General features: G+C 44.1%; 1 protein-coding gene across 3 annotated transcripts in view; it reads left to right on the top strand.

Annotated features, from left to right (window-relative positions):
- SIAH1 (siah E3 ubiquitin protein ligase 1) overlaps positions 1-16,733 on the top strand; it is a 42,548-nt gene extending 25,815 nt beyond the window's left edge. For 2 of the 3 annotated variants that reach the window (XM_040329512.1, XM_040329511.1), the window contains one exon: positions 15,278-16,733. In XM_040329512.1, the coding sequence (XP_040185446.1) occupies positions 15,280-16,128 (849 nt within the window). In that variant the 5' untranslated portion in view covers positions 15,278-15,279 and the 3' untranslated portion in view covers positions 16,129-16,733. Of the gene's footprint in view, positions 1-4,636; positions 4,984-15,277 lie in introns of those variants that run through there. The other variant, XM_040329510.1, reaches the window with a different exon arrangement.
- Positions 16,734-17,375: the final 642 nt, after the last annotated feature.

Raw genomic sequence — 17,375 nt, 5'->3', positions numbered from 1 at the left:
TTAACATTGTAATCTATGGAAGGGGTGCCCGACTTTGAAAAATTGGTGCTCCCCGGCCGTTGGTCCCCCGAACAACAAACTTTCTACACTTGTAGAGGAAGAGTGGGGCTTCATGTTTGTAGAGGAAGTTTGGGGCTGCAGGGGACCGCCGGCCGGTACCGGGTCCCCAAATTCCGGGAGATCAGGCGCAAAAAGGGTGACTCGAGTATAAGCCGAGGGGGGCATTTTCAGCACCAAAAAAATGTGCTGAACAACTCGGCTTATACTCGAGTATATACGGTATATTAGTAAATTTAAAGGTGGTACTTGCCCTTTAGTTACAGTGTTCACTACTGGATCTAGGACCTGTTCATGCTAATCGCATGCTAAACTGCTCCATTTTAGTTTGAGGGTGGATATCTTTCTTTGCTGGATGGTGTGTAAGTAGGCAGCAACGTATGGGTATTTTGCTTTGCCTACACCGTCTGCCCATCCACAGTCAATTGCCGTCCAGAAGTACCGTATTTATCGGGGTATTGCGCGCTCCGGCGTATAGCGCGCACCCCTAATGTGGACCCGCAATTCCTGTAAAAAAATGTTTTAGTACTTACAGTTTTGGTGTCTTGCGCGGCGGCCTCGTCGTGTCCGGCGTCCGTCTGCGGCTTCGGTTGTGTCCTCCCGGCTTCTCCTGCGCTCTCTCCCCATCGAATCGCCGCTTCCCGCGCTCAGTTTGAATGCCTGCGCCGACATATACCGAGTGCAGTACACTCGGCTACATTCAGCTCGGCTTTGCGCGTGCTCACGCTCTGTGACGTTTATGCGTGAGCACGAGCAAAGCCGAGCCTGGCCGAATGTAGTCGAGTGTACTGCACTCTGTATATGTCGGCGCAGGCATTCAAACTGAGCGCGGGTATGGGCGTATATCGCGCACCCACGATTTTCCCCTTATTTTAAGGGGGGAAAAAAGTGCGCGGTATACGCCGATAAATACGGTAGTTGAAAATAAATGAGCAGCTCCCCACAAATGAAGTGCTAAATATTTCTCCCACTGCCTGTGCCGGTGAATTCTGCTTTTTTAGAACTCATGCCAATCTATCTCTATCTATCTATCTATCTATCTATCTATCTATCTATCTATCTATCTATCTATCTATCTATCTATCTATATATCTATATATATATATATATATATATATATATATATATATATATATATATATATATATATATATATATATATATATATATATATATATATATATATATATATATATATATATATTTATATATATATATATATTTATATATTTATTTATATATTTATATATTTATATATTTATTTATATATATTTATATATTTATTTATATATATTTATATATTTATTTATATATATATATATTTATTTATATATTTATATTTATATTTATATATATATATATTCATATTCATATATATATATATTCATATTCATATATATATATATTTATATTCATATATATATATATATATTCATATATATATATATTCATATTCATATATATATATATATATATATATATATATATTCATATATATATATTCATATATATATATATATTCATATATATATATATATATATATTCATATTCATATATATATATATATATATTCATATTCATATATATATATATATATATATATATATATATATATATATATTCATATATATATATATATATATATATTCATATTTATATATATATATATATATATATTTATATATATATATATATATATATATATATATATATATATATATTCATATATATATATATATATATATATATATTCATATTCATATATATATATTCATATTCATATATATTCATATATATATATATATATATATATTCATATATATTCATATTCATATATATATATATATTCATATTCATATATATATATATTCATATTCATATATATTCATATATATATATATATATATATATATATATATATATTCATATTCATATATATTCATATATATATATATATATATATATATATATATATATATTCATATTCATATATATTCATATATATATATATATATATATATATATATATATATTCATATTCATATATATTCATATATATATATATATATATATATATATATATATATATATATATATATATATATATATATATATATATATATATATATATATATATATTTATTCATATTCATATATATATATATTCATATTCATATATATATATATTCATATTCATATATATTCATATATATATATATATATTTATTCATATTCATATATATATATATATATATTCATATTCATATATATATATATATATTCATATTCATATATATATATATTCATATTCATATATATATATATTCATATTCATATATATATATATTCATATATATATATATATATATATATATATTCATATTCATATATATATTCATATTCATATATATATATATTCATATTCATATATATATATATATATATATATATATTCATATTCATATATATATATTCTTATTCATATATATATATATATATATTCATATTCATATATATATATTCTTATTCATATATATATATTCTTATTCATATATATATTCTATCTCTAATAGATATCTATGCGTAACTGATTCTAAGAATCGGGCGCATAGATACGACTGCGTATCTGGAGATACGCAGTCGTATCTCCTCTAAGAATCTGGCCCAGTATATGTAAATCTGATGGACTGTTTACATTTTAAAAGCCGCAGCAAACCTTGCATGCGTGCTAATGTGACAGAACACCTCTGTCTGTTTTTCATATTTAGTTAAATGTGAAGATCGGAGGTGTTCTTTCACATTAGTAACCATGTAAGGTGAGCAGGTTTGCTGCGGCTTTTAAAATTTAACATGTAAAAAGTCTGTCAGATTTACATATCATGTATCTAAGTACATAAGCTCCGTTTTGTGTTGAAAATAACTTTAAATACATTTTTGAGAATCGTGATCTTCATTCTATGCAAAAGAATCGCGATTCTCAGAATGGTGCAGCTCTAGTTTGAAGGCGTGGGACTGATCTCTATGGTACAATTCGTACCAAGAAGTGCCTTTTAAAAAAAAAAAGTATTGTTTGCAAGAGTCCAAATACAATCTGGCGAGTGTGGTGTGTGGGTGCAGTTGTCTGAAACTCGTGGGGTTCCCTTTCCTGGTCTTAAAACAGGGAGTTGTTGAAAGTTCACTAAACACCACTGGTTTTATGAAGTTGCTGGTGGTCGGAGCACTATTAAAGTGGACGCACTTCTTTTTGATGTTCCACATGTGATCTATGGTTACTATCAGATGTAATAGCACGGTCTTATTCTGTCGTTGCTGAATCTTCAGCATATTCCCAGGTTTGTCAGATGTCTGCTCTCCCGTAGTGCTCTGTGGTTCCTTTTTTGCTGGCTCCTGTGTGGAGGAAAACCATAGAGTACACAAGGGAAGGTCGGCATCCAAAACGCTGTGTTGAATGCTGAATATTCTTCAGCAGAGCTTGGATCTCGAAAAAAGCGGAGTTTGGTGGCTTGAGCATTAGAGCAGGCAAGTATTTGATGCGGTTTTTTTTTTACAGGGGGGGCTGCACATTTTTAAGTCCTGCGCTGTAGCAATTTTTCAGCTATAGCGTGGATGCTAAGTGGTTAATGGAGCTTGGCAAATGCCGTGTGTGTGCGATTCTTTTTGTTTTAGAGGCCCATTAGTAACCTCCCCCAAACTCAGTATCCTTGTTCAGCAGAATCCCCCCCTCCCACTCAGTAGTACCCCCCTCCCACTCAGTAGTACCCCCCCAGCTCTGCTGATGCCCCCCCACTCAGTAGTACCCCCCCAGCTCTGCTGATGCCCCCACTCAGTAGTACCCCTCAGCTCTGCTGATGCCCCCCCACTCAGTAGTACCCCTCAGCTCTGCTGATGCCCCCCCACTCAGTAGTACCCCTCAGCTCTGCTGATGCCCCCCCACTCAGTAGTACCCCTCAGCTCTGCTGATGCCCCCCCACTCAGTAGTACCCCTCAGCTCTGCTGATGCCCCCCCACTCAGTAGTACCCCTCAGCTCTGCTGATGCCCCCCCCACTCGGTAGTACAGCCCTCAGCTTTGCCGATGCCCCCCCACTCGGTAGTACAGCCCTCAGCTTTGCCGATGCCCCCCCACTCGGTAGTACAGCCCTCCGTCTTTGGCCACTGTGATTGGCTGTTGCAGGGATTGGTCGCCGTCATTACTAGAGACCGGGAGTTACTCAGTCACTGCTGTGATCTCTCGGGCGCCGTATACTGTGTGTTATGTGGGGGGATTAGGGAAGGGAGGGCGCTTTGCTGTCTTTAGTATAAGGAGTGACCCTCGCCGGTGTCTTGTGTTTGGATTGTGATGGGAAGTCGGAGGTGTAGAGGGTGCCGGGTCATGTGATGATGGGGCTCTCTGTACTGTACCGGGGGGAGGAGGATCCATTCTTTGCTGTGTTGTATTATTACGTCATATACCGGCCTCCCAGAATCTGACCAGTGAGAGGAGAGCAGGAGGAGGGGCGGAGCGGGAGGGCACCGCGCATGCTCAGTCTGCCTCCTGCGGGTGTGGCCGGTGCTGGGATCAGCGCTGCAGTGAGAGTCCCGGGGAGGCCAGCTGGGAGGAGCCCCCCCCTCCCCCCCCTCGTTCTCGGTGACTGTGAATCCCCGTCCGCCGCAGTGTATGGAGAGCTCCCCGCACAGACACACCGATCAGACACTTCCCGGACCGAGACACCGCGTCCTTCACCCGGCCATAGAAGGACTATTTGTGGGCGCTGATCTCACCCTCCCCTCCTCCTCCTCCTCCTGTGACAACAGCTGAGGCTTTACCAGGGACCTCCGATATGAACTGCCCAACTCATGACTGGCAAAGCCACCCACAGTGTGCTCTACTCCTGGAAGGGGGTTCTCTTCACATGCCTGGCAGGGAGTGACCCCAAGAAAAGGAAAGGTAAGAGAAAGTGTCAGCTCCCGGGCCAAGCCTCTGAGCTGTCAGCCCCCCCCCTGTTGTGTGGATGATGGAGTTCGGTAATTCCCGTCTCATGTGGCCGAGCTGCAGCTCTTCATTCCTCCTGTCCGGTCTCCATGACTTGCAGGCTTTGGACTCTCCAGCCTGTGTGATCTTTTGTTTCTCCTCCTGAAGGGCGACCCGCTCTGCCCTCTTCATCACATTACAACATTTGTGACCCTTTAATCCGGAAAAATGAAAATCTCAGACTTTACGGGGGTCCCGACCAACCGACGTGTGAGGACCATCCGCTTCTGGGTCCAAAAATAAAACTTTGCAGCCGCCTAGAATTTTTTTTGTTTTGTTTTACGTCAATGTTTACATTCCTAGCTACCTTTAACCACTTGCACTCCGGAAGGTTTTACACCCCCCCCCCCCCTCCTTTCATGACCAGGACATTTTTCTTTTTTAAACTGGCAATTGGATACAGCGTAGCATGACACTGCAAATAAAGTTATTTTTTTATCATTTCTCTCCCCCCCCCCCCAAAGAGCTTTCTTTTGGTGATATTTGATAACCTGTGCTCCTTTATTTTTGCTCTATAAACAAAAACAACCAAAAATGTTTATATATATAATGGATTTTTTTTTTTAAATCAAACATGTAGCGAATGCATTCTGTCAATTTTTGCCAAAATGTATTTGTATTTGACGTATATATATAATTTATTGGGATTATTTTTATTTTTTTTATCAAGCATGTAGCCGAATACATTTTTGGGTATAATAAATATATATTGTGTGTGTGTGTGTGTGTGTGTGTGTGTGTGTATAAAATATATATATTTAATATTTTCGTGTGTGTGTGTATATATGTATATATGTATATATATATATATATATATATATATATATATATATATATATATATATATATATATATATATATATATATATATATATATAATTTTTTTTTATTTAATATTTTCGTGCGTGTGTGTATATATTATATCCCCAAAAATGTATTCAGCTAAATTTTTGATAAAAAAATACCAATAAAATATATATAATATAGAGATTAAAAAAAATCCCGATATATAGATATCATTTATTCTGTTTTTTTTTTTTTTTTATCAAACATGTAGCCGAATACATTTTTGGGGGATATATATATATATATGTGTGTGTATATGTAATTTCGCGTGTGTATATAAAAAAAAAATGATATAGATATATATATATATATAGTAATTGGCAACTTTTATAATGGGACTGCGTTGGTGCGGCAGGCAATCTGATGCTGGAGAGGACTGACATCACCAGTGGCACCAACACTCATCAGTGATAATACTGTACTAATGACACTGACTGGGAAGGGGTTAACAGGAGAAATCGGAGGGTTACGTATGTTCCTAACTGTGTAATGTTCGCTGATTTTACTAAAGATCTCTGTATCTCATCCTGAGAAACTGACAGATCCACTCCCTCTGTACGCAGCTCTGGGCTGTGATTGCACACAGCGTGATCATTAAATCATTGGCCGGGACTTGCTGACAGGTTCCCACCACTGTGTACAATCACAGCGGGAGTCCGGCGGGTGGCACACATGTGCCCACCCTAAACCCGGAAGTAGTAGGCAGTGACGTACGGGTATGTTGCTTCCCTTATGGTTGCCGCTGGCAAAGTGGTATTAAACCCAACAACCAAACCGGTAATATATTGCAGCTTACCAATCTTTTGATGTGGTGGCTGTATTCTTCTTCTTTCTTTTTTTGTCCTTTTTTTTTTTCTGTCATCTGCTGGATAGAGAGGGGGCTTAAGTATTGGGGAGGGGGCTCAGGTATTGGGGGGGGGGGGCTTAAGTATTGGGGAGGGGGCTCAGGTATTGGGGGGCTGCTACACACAGAAGGCTTGATCTTCATGCAAAAGAATGTATTAAGATTAAAAAATCACGACCACTTTAAGCCCTGCTTCACGCTTTGAATCGCACCGCATTCCTGTGCAACTCGCATGCAGTGCGTTGTACCAAGTAGTGCATCTACCAATTTTATAAACGTACTGCAACCAGATCACATGGACGTTTTGTACCATGCAATCCGGTGCAGGCAAACACACTGCATTTAAGGTGTCTTTAACATTGCACTGACACCCCCTGCAGATCGCAAAGGGCAGTGCGATTTGAACACAGTATGGGAAACGTGCATTGATTGCCGGGGAGGAAGTAAACCCTCATAAAAAAAACACCCTGCAAGAGAAAGGTATAATGAGCTAGTATGCATAGCATACTAGCTCATTATGAATTACCAGAGATTGAAGCCCCCGCAGCGACCCTCGTTCACCTCCGCCGCCAGTGACTGCCTGGTATTGTTGCTCCGGCACTGTGACTGGCCAGAGTAGCGATGACGTCACTCCCGTGCGGGAGCTGGCAGTGACGGCATGCTCGCCATCACTAGCGGCATGCTCAGTGCGCCTGCGCTGTTGTCTACTGCACGCATGCGTCGTAGAAATCGGTGCAGTGTTTTCTGCAAATATCTCCTAAACCGTGTAGGTTTAGGAGATATTTCTTGTACCTACAGGTAAGACTTAAAGGAGTTGTAAAGGTAAAAAAAAAATGTTTTCCCTAAATAGCTTCCTTTACCTTAGTGCAGTCCTCCTTCACTTACCTCATCCTTCCATTTTGCTTTTAAATGTCCTTATTTCTTCTGAGAAATCCTCACTTCCTGTTCTTCTGTCTGTAACTCCACACAGTAATGCGAGGCTTTCTCCCTGGTGTGGAGTGTCATGCTCGCCCCCTCCCTTGGACTACAGGAGAGTCAGGACGCTCTCTCCGTTGCAGATAGAGAAAGGAGCCGTGTGTTAGCGTCCTGACTCTCCTGTATACCAAGGGAGGGGGCGAGCACGACACTCCACACCAGGGAGAAAGCCTCGCATTACTGTGTGGAGTTACAGACAGAAGAACAGGAAGTGAGGATTTCTCAGAAGAAATAAGGGCATTTAAAAACAAAATGGAAGGATGAGGCAAGTGAAGGAGGACTGCACTGAGGTAAAGAAAGATATTTAGGGGAAAAACAAATGTACCTTCACAACTCCTTTAATCTAGGCTTACCTGTAGGTCTAAGTGGTCTGTAAGGATTTACAACCACTTTTAAGTGAAATATAATTTCTGCTTTTGTGTCTTCCCAACTTCTAAGCTGAACTAAAATCTCATCGGCCTTCCCAGCTATATTCTGTAGATTACAAGACCCTCCCTATGTCGTGTGGGGGGGGTGTACAATGGTTGGGAGGCTGCAGTGGCTTAAGGAAGGGTTGTCCCTGGAAAACAGGAAGTGTGTTGCTGGCGGGATTAACCGGTGGAAATAAAGGAGAAAAGGAATGCAGCCGTCTCCTCTGAGGACTGCTGATCTGCAGTATACTACTACTCTCTTTAGCGTTTGTCTTTTTTTTAACCTTTTTGGTGTTTACAGTTTTATTCTAGAAGTGCACAGGATCTTTCCTCCTCTGCCAGTGGGTAATGTAAGGCCTTTGCCAGTCTGAAATGCCAGTCCTCGGCTCCCGACCTTCAAAGCCGGAACTCTTCTTGGTATCTCTCGCACGTAATCTGACTTCTGTGAGCTGCACATGTTTGGGTTAATTTTTCTTTTAAAGATTCTTTATTTAAATCTGCCCCAATTACCATGTAAGATCAGAGACATTTACAGAGCGCTTACGGCTACACGAGCTCCAGGAAGCTGGCACCGCATGAGTCGCTTCATCTCTCTGTCTTCACTGGTGTCTCTGGGGGTCCCCCGAGAACTTCGTAGGAAACTTAAATGAACTTGAAGCGAACAATCCCAGCGCTGAGAATATCCAGATTGTCGCTGAGCTTGAAATAAAAAAAGGGGGATGGGCTATCCTCCCGCTTGGCGTTGTGTACACGGATATATTTGGAAGCTCTGGAATCCGACTAGAAAACTGTCCAGTGACACGCTGGGAACATTCGTAGCGCTATTTGTGAATGTAACTGGATATGTCTGTATTGTTTCTGGTGGCTGTGTTTTTTTTTTTGCACAGTTTGGTGTGATGTGTGTTTAAAGCCCAGATTTGCTGAGCTTGTCCTGTGACCGGTCGGTATAATTTGCAAGTCGTAGTAACTGCTTTGTTCAGCACTAAAGCTGTTTAATTAAATAATTTTCCTAGGAATGCATCCCCCTCCGATCTCTCCTCTGACATGTGATCGTCGCTGGCCTCTGCACACTCCATTGGTGTAGTGATAGGAGGATTGCATAGACAGGCTGCCCACTCCATTTACTAGTAGCTGCTGGTATTTGTGGCATTCGGCATTGTTTCCACTTGCTGAAGGTCACAGTTCAGCGCTCCAGTGATTGAGTACAGATGCTTTTTGTAGTCTTTAAACCGGAACTTCACTCTCTCAAACACTGACTATTAATACTTTGCTGCTAGTATTAGTAAATAGGGAAGTATATTCTATTTATCGTACTTTTATTTTTTATACTTCAGTGGACCCATTCACACTAGGAACTAGGGGCCAGATTCACAGTCCGGCAGCGCAGCGTAACGTAACCCGTTTACGTTACACCGCCGCAAATTTTCAGAGTTAGTGCCCGATCCACAAAGCACTTACCTGGAAATTTGCGGCGGTGTATCGTAAACAGGTCCGGCGCAAGGCAGCCCAATTCAAATGGGGCGGGTACCATTTAAATTAGGCGCGCTCCTGCGCCAGACGTACTGCGCATGCTCCCGTCGCAAATTCCCAGACGTGCTTTGCGCAAAATTACGACGCGCCGACGTTTTGTGAATCGCGACGTGTAAAAAAGACTTGCGCCGGGAACAAAAATAATAAAAAAATAAATTCAAAAGCGACGCGAGAAAGACCGGCATACTTTAACATGGTGGAGTACTTTTACACAATGTTAAAGGTGCCCTATCTTTGCGACGGAAATCTAACACACGTCGTGGATCGCCGTGACTCCTAATTTGCATACCTGACGCTGTATTACGACGCGAACTCCCCCCAGCGGCGGCCACGGTATTGCATCCTAAGATCCGACAGTGTAAAACAATTACACCTGTCGGATCTTCTGGCTATCTATCCGTAACTGATTCTATGAATCAGCCGCATAGATAGAACAACGGATACGCCGGCGTATCAGGAGATACGCCGGCGTATCAGGAGATACGCCGTCATATCTGCTCTGTCAATCTGGCCCAAGGGGTCCAGGTTAATTTTTATTTTCAAGGCCAACAACCGATTTTTTTATTTTTTTGTATATCTAAAGTTTTGAAAACTGCTGTGGCTGGCTGGCAGGCGCCCTGCTGTGGCTGGCTGGCAGGCGCCCTGCTGTGGCTGGCTGGCAGGCGCCCTGCTGTGGCTGGCTGGCAGGCGCCCTGCTGTGGCTGGCTGGCAGGCGCCCTGCTGTGGCTGGCCGGCAGGCGCCCTGCTGTGGCTGGCCGGCAGGCGCCCTGCTGTGGCTGGCCGGCAGGCGCCCTGCTGTGGCTGGCCGGCAGGCGCCCTGCTGTGGCTGGCCGGCAGGCGCCCTGCTGTGGCTGGCCGGCAGGCGCCCTGCTGTGGCTGGCCGGCAGGCGCCCTGCTGTGGCTGGCCGGCAGGCGCCCTGCTGTGGCTGGCACGGCTGGACCAGAGAGGACACGCCAGGGTGGGTGGCGTGTCCTCTCTGGTCTAGCCGTTCCGTGGCGTGCACTGTAGAAGAAGCCAGGACTCAGACTGTCAGAATGTTTGCAGGCCCAGTGCCTGGCGTAACATGTATAATGACGTTGCCTCCGCGCACTGGGCCTGCAGTGCACAACTCTGACCGCTTCTACCCGGGCTGATGACCTAGTGGGCCCCAAAAAGATGACCATGGCACAGGGAGACCAATATCAGTAAGTTTGTGACTGATACCGATTCTTTTAAATGCACTGCAGCTGGATTACATGGTACTTTTGGGGTGTCGCATTGCGGTGCGGGTGTGTTTAAGGTGTCGGAGTGCGATAGGAATGTGGTGCATGAAACTGTTTCCCACACAGCATTCTAATGTGAGCGGGCCCTTCCTAGTTTCCAGGCCATAGACACATTGATATACATCCCAGGAGTCTTCAGGAAAGGAAGGATTTTCTCAGCTAGGCACACCCTCCTGTCTGCATGCATGAGCTAAGGGCAGATGGATTACAGGAAGTAAAGATACGTGAATAATTTGCCCTTACTCAAGATGGCTGCAACTAGAAACGCTAGAGGGGGCTGTTATTCAAAATGATTTCTCAAAGCATGGATGAATGGGGAAGTTTGCTTAAAAAAAATAAAAGTGAATTAAATACAGTTTGTGGTGCTCCTGATGCAGAGTAGTTTCACTTAAAGCATAAGGTCACCTTAAAAAAAGCTAATTTTTTATTTATTTTTTGCCAGGTAAACAAATGTGCATTTATTTTTCATTTTTTTTTTTTTTCAATGGACCCTGCAGAGCATTGCACCAGCAGATCACGGGTGCAATGTCCAGCTCCTGCAGAGACTCGTACAGGAAGACCGTTATCTGAAAGCAGGAAGATCAGTGGACTATGAGGGTGCTCACCAGCACCCTTGTGGCTCATTGAAGACTGCAAGCTGTCGGCCGCAATGGCTGACGATACTTGTAGGCACAGATTTAGGGCCCATTAACACCAGAAACTGCACATAACTGCATGCATTTGAATGTGTTTTGGCACTGTGTTTGCAGTGCATTTTTCTATACATTTTTGGGCTTGCCTGCCTTGGCTTAAAGGGGTGCAGTGCATTTTAAGCGCGTTTTGTAGCTCATTCACTGCACATAAAAAATGCAGCATGCGCTACGTTTTTTTATTTTTTTTACTGCAATGATGTGAACTATGCATATATGATTACCTTGATTTTGGGCTGTCTGGAGTGTGGTTCAAACTGCATCCAACTGCGATGAATGTGAAAGGGCCCTTACAGGGATCAATGAATGATGTGGTTGTGTGGGCGGAGCCATGCACAGCTACGCTCGTTTCAAATAGTGACTGCATGTGTGGGGAGAAGATCCCCGGCCAGCTGTCACAGGGGGGAGGGGTGAAGACTGCAGTTATTGGGACTTGTTACAAAGGTGAGCATATCCTTGAAGAACTGACAGGGTAGAGCCTTGTAGCTTGGGAGCCGCAGTTTCTACGTCTATCAAATATTTCAAGCTGTGCTAATGTTTCTTCATGCGTGCAACAAAGTATTTGTCTTTTTTTGGTGTTCATAGTAAGGATGTGATTTGTCAGCAAGATTATTATTATTATTATTATTATACAGGATTTATATAGCGCCAACAGTTAATGCAGCGCTTTACAATTTGAGGGTAGATGGTACAAATACAGTAAAACCTTGGTTTGCGAGCATAGTTCGTTCCAGAAACTTGCTGCTTGTAATCCAAAGCATTAGTATATCAAAGCATTTTTTTTTACAGGGTATATATAAGAGGAGAGGCGCCTCTAAATAAGTTGCTAAATGTTGTACCTTTATTAAATGTACCCATATTGCTACACTTGGAGGCTCCTTTTTTCTTTTCTTTTTTTTTTTTTATACTCCGTTGTGACATGACGCTACTCTTATATCAAGACATCGCTTGTATATCAAGGCAAAATGTATTGTCTTGTAAAATGCTCTCAAACCAAGGTTTTACTGTACTTTTTTAATAAAGTAGGAATCGGAGGGCCCTGCTCCTTAGAGCTTACAATCTAGGAGGGAGGGAACAGGACATACAAGAAATAACTGTGGGAGATGGGCTGATGGTGAAAATAAATGTAGAGTTTTTAGGTGGGGGACAGATGGGCCTCTCTGAAGAGACGAGTCTTCAGGGGTCGTCTGAAAGTAGACAAGGTAGGAGAAAGTCAGACAGTTTGGGATAGAGCGTTCATAGGATGGGAAGGTCTCTGGAGAAGTCCCGGAGGCAAGCATGGAAGGAGGGTGACTAGAGAGCAGGAGGACTTGGGGAGGAGGGTGACTATAGAGCAGGACTTGGGAGGAGGGTGACTAGAGAGCAGGAGGACTTGGGGAGGAGGGTGACTAGAGAGCAGGAGGACTTGGGAGGAGGGTGACTAGGGAGCAAGAGGACTTGGGAGGAGGGTGACTAGGGAGCAGGAGGTCTTGGGGAGGAGGGTGACTATGGAGCAGGACTTGGGAGGAGGGTGACTAGGGAGCAGGAGGACTTGGGGAGGAGGGTGACTAGAGAGCAGGAGGACTTGGGGAGGAGGGTGACTAGAGAGCAGGAGGACTTGGGAGGAGGGTGACTAGAGAGCAGGAGGACTTGGGAGGAGGGTGACTAGGGAGCAGGAGGACTTGGGAGGAGGGTGACTAGGGAGCAGGAGGTCTTGGGGAGGAGGGTGACTATAGAGCAGGACTTGGGAGGAGGGTGACTAGGGAGCAGGAGGACTTGGGGAGGAGGGTGACTATAGAGTAGGACTTGGGAGGAGGGTGACTATAGAGCAGGACTTGGGAGGAGGGTGACTAGGGAGCAGGAGGACTTGGGGAGGAGGGTGACTAGAGAGCAGGAGGACTTGGGAGGAGGGTGACTAGGGAGCAGGAGGACTTGGGAGGAGGGTGACTAGGGAGCAGGAGGTCTTGGGGAGGAGAGTGACTAGAGAGCAGGAGGTCTTGGGGAGGAGAGTGACTAGAGAGCAGGAGGTCTTGGGGAGGAGAGTGACTAGAGAGCAGGAGGACTTGGGAGGAGGGTGACTAGCGAGCAGGAGGCCTTGGGAGGAGGGTGACTAGCGAGCAGGAGGCCTTGGGAGGAGGGTGACTATAGAGCAGGAGGACTTGGGAGGAGGGTGACTATAGAGCAGGAGGTCTTGGGAGGAGGGTGACTAGAGAGTAGGAGGTCTTGGGGAGGAGGGTGACTAGAGAGCAGGAGGTCTTGGGGAGGAGAGTGACTAGAGAGCAGGAGGCCTTGGGAGGAGGGTGACTAGGGAGCAGGAGGTCTTGGGGAGGAGGGTGACTAGCGAGCAGGAGGCCTTGGGAGGAGGGTGACTAGCGAGCAGGAGGCCTTGGGAGGAGGGTGACTATAGAGCAGGAGGCCTTGGGAGGAGGGTGACTATAGAGCAGGAGGACTTGGGAGGAGGGTGACTATAGAGCAGGAGGTCTTGGGAGGAGGGTGACTAGCGAGCAGGAGGCCTTGGGAGGAGGGTGACTAGGGAGCAGGAGGACTTGGGAGGAGGGTGACTAGCGAGCAGGAGGTCTTGGGAGGAGGGTGACTAGCGGGCAGGAGGACTTGGGGAGGAGGGTGACTAGCGAGCAGGAGGTCTTGGGAGGAGCGGAGATTTAGTTGGTATTTTGAGACTAGGTTAGTGATGCAGCTTGGGGGCCGAGTTGTGGATGGCTTTGTAAGTTATTGTTGGTATCTTGATTTCAATTCGTTGGTTGTCAGCCAATGGAGGGATTGGCAGAGAGGAGTAGCAAATGTGGAGCGGTTTGTAAGGTGGATGAGTTTGGAAGCAGCATTTATGATGGACTGAAGGGGGGATATAAAGGTAAGCCAATGAGAAGAGTTGCAGTAGTCGAGGTGAGAGATGACCAGGGAGTGAATTGGAAACTTTGTGGTGTCATTGCTTAGGAAGGGGCGTATTTTGGAGATGTGGAGGTTGAGGTGGCAAGATATTTGTACCGTGTATGGGGGTTCGCTGATGGTATGGGGGTTCGCTGATGGTATGGGGGTTCGCTGATGGTATGGGGGTTCGCTGATGGTATGGGGGGTTCGCTGATGGTATGTGGGGTATGGGGGGTCCGCCGGTGGTATGGGGGGTCCGCCGGTGGTATGGGGGGGTCGCCGATGGTATGGGGGGTCGCCGATGGTATGGGGGGTCGCTGATGGTATGGGGGGGGTATGGGGTCCGCCGGTGGTATGGGGTCGCCGGTGGTATGGGGTCGCCGGTGGTATGGGGCGTTGTCACTGATGTTGGAGGCAATCTATACGGAATACAAAGGGCTGCATTGGTACGTTTGTGAATCGTGAATAAAAGGTTGATTTTCTCCAGCCCCCGGCCCGTTCTTTTATCTATGTAGAGATTTGGCTCCCACCCAGACCATCCATATCACTCATTTATAAGTCCTGCTGAGTAGTCCTAATCGTTGCTGGTATGGACGGCTCTAGAGCCGCTTTGTCTTGTCTCCATAATGGCGATGCTGCCAGTCATTGTTTACCGGATGTTTGCAGATGATGATTACATTTTCCTGTAGCTTGGCATAAAAGGCCGATCGTTTTTTGCTTGGTCATAGTACGCCATTTTTGTTTTTCCTCTGTGAACTTACTGCATTTTTTTTCTCCTTTTGTTCCAGATATGAGCCGTCAGACTGCTGCAGCCATCCCAACTGGTACCTCCAAGTGTCCACCTTCTCAGCGGGTGCCAGCTTTGACAGGAACAACGGCTTCCAACAATGATTTGGCGAGCCTCTTCGAATGCCCCGTGTGCTTTGACTATGTCTTGCCACCGATCCTCCAGTGTCAAAGCGGACATCTCGTGTGTAGCAACTGTCGCCCGAAGCTCACATGCTGCCCGACCTGCCGGGGCCCTTTGGGGTCCATCCGCAACTTGGCGATGGAAAAAGTCGCAAACTCTGTCCTCTTCCCCTGCAAATACGCTTCCTCGGGTTGCGAGGTGACGTTGCCGCACACGGAGAAGGCGGACCACGAAGAGCTGTGCGAATTCCGACCGTATTCGTGTCCCTGCCCGGGGGCTTCTTGTAAATGGCAGGGTTCCCTGGACGCAGTGATGCCTCACCTCATGCACCAGCATAAATCCATCACGACGTTACAAGGGGAGGATATAGTGTTTCTCGCCACGGACATCAACCTACCGGGTGCCGTTGACTGGGTCATGATGCAGTCCTGTTTCGGCTTTCATTTCATGTTGGTTTTGGAGAAACAAGAAAAGTACGACGGCCACCAACAGTTCTTCGCCATCGTGCAGCTAATAGGAACACGCAAGCAAGCGGAGAACTTTGCTTACAGGCTAGAGCTGAACGGTCACCGCCGGCGACTGACGTGGGAAGCCACGCCCCGCTCTATTCACGAGGGCATTGCGACCGCCATCATGAACAGCGACTGCCTAGTGTTTGACACGAGCATTGCACAACTTTTCGCAGAAAACGGCAATTTAGGAATAAATGTGACGATCTCCATGTGTTAATAAAAAAAAGGCGTATTGCAAATTCTGCAGGGCCAGTGTTTAAAGACTTCTTTTTTTTTTTTTTTTTTTTTTTTTAGCTTTATATTTCACATACTGCATTTAAAGTTTGACTTTTTATTGGCCGCCACGGACGGTGATTTTGGAGGCACAGCCAATGAACAGTAATTACACATACAGGAAGCAAATGCATGTAAAAACAAAAAAAAAAATGAAAAAGAAAAAAAAAACACTAATATTTAAACATCAACCACTGAAAAAAAAAAAAAAATTATATATAGACCCCTGACCCAGGGCATCTTTTTGTATTTAAAACTAAAGTTAAAAAAAAAAAAAAAAAAATTGGAAAAAAACAAACAAAACGTAAAGTACCCATTAATTTGTGTTTTGTAGGTTGTACAGTGAAATACTGCGTGTTTCTTTCCCTTCCTCCCCCTTCTAACGGAGAAGCCATTTATGCGCGGTATTCTGCGTTCCTCATTTGTACGTCACCTATATATATCTATATATATAGAATTGCTGCTGATTGTGTACATTTTTCTGTGTATTGCTAATTTTTATTAACTTCTAGTTTTTCATTCAATAAATTTGACTTCCTTTTTCTGTAAGTATACATTATGTACATATGTTTGCTATGCATCATTTTTGTTTTTATATAAAAAAAAAATTCCCAACTTTTTTTGTCCCCCCCCCCCCCCCTGGAATGAAGAATACGTACATTTTTAGTGATTTGGGGAAATGACCGGTCCCTGATTTTTTTGTGTTTGATTTTGGACTACATAGTATAAAAAAAAAGCAGATTAAATTCTATACCTCTGCCTTTTTTTTTTTTTGCTGATTTAGAATTGGGACCCTAGCTTACTAGTCTGGCAAAAGGGCTGTTTAAAGTAGTAATGAACCCAATAGCAGACATTTATTATATTGCAGCTTATTGATTCTTGGATGTGGTGGCTGCATTCGTTTTTCTTCCTTCCCCTCTCTCTTCCTTCCCCTCTCTCTCTTCCTTCCCCTCTCTCTCTCTTCCTTCCCCTCTCTCTCTCTCTTCCTTCCCCTCTCTCTCTCTCTTCCTTCCCCTCTCTCTCTCTTCCTTCCCCTCTCTCTCTCTCTTCCTTCCCCTCCCTCTCTCTCTCTCTCCCTCTCTTTCTCTCTCTCTCTCTCTCTCTCTCTCTCTCTCTCTCTCCCTCCCCCTCTCTCTCTCTCCCTCCCCCTCTCTCTCTCTCTTCCTTCCCCTCTCTCTCTCTTCCTTCCCC

The sequence above is a fragment of the Rana temporaria genome, chromosome 11, assembly GCF_905171775.1.
Source record: "Rana temporaria chromosome 11, aRanTem1.1, whole genome shotgun sequence".
In the NCBI taxonomy this organism is placed as follows: Eukaryota; Metazoa; Chordata; class Amphibia; order Anura; family Ranidae; genus Rana; species Rana temporaria.
The sequence above is the reverse complement of the archived record's forward strand: the minus strand, read 5'-3'. Positions and strand labels throughout refer to the sequence as shown.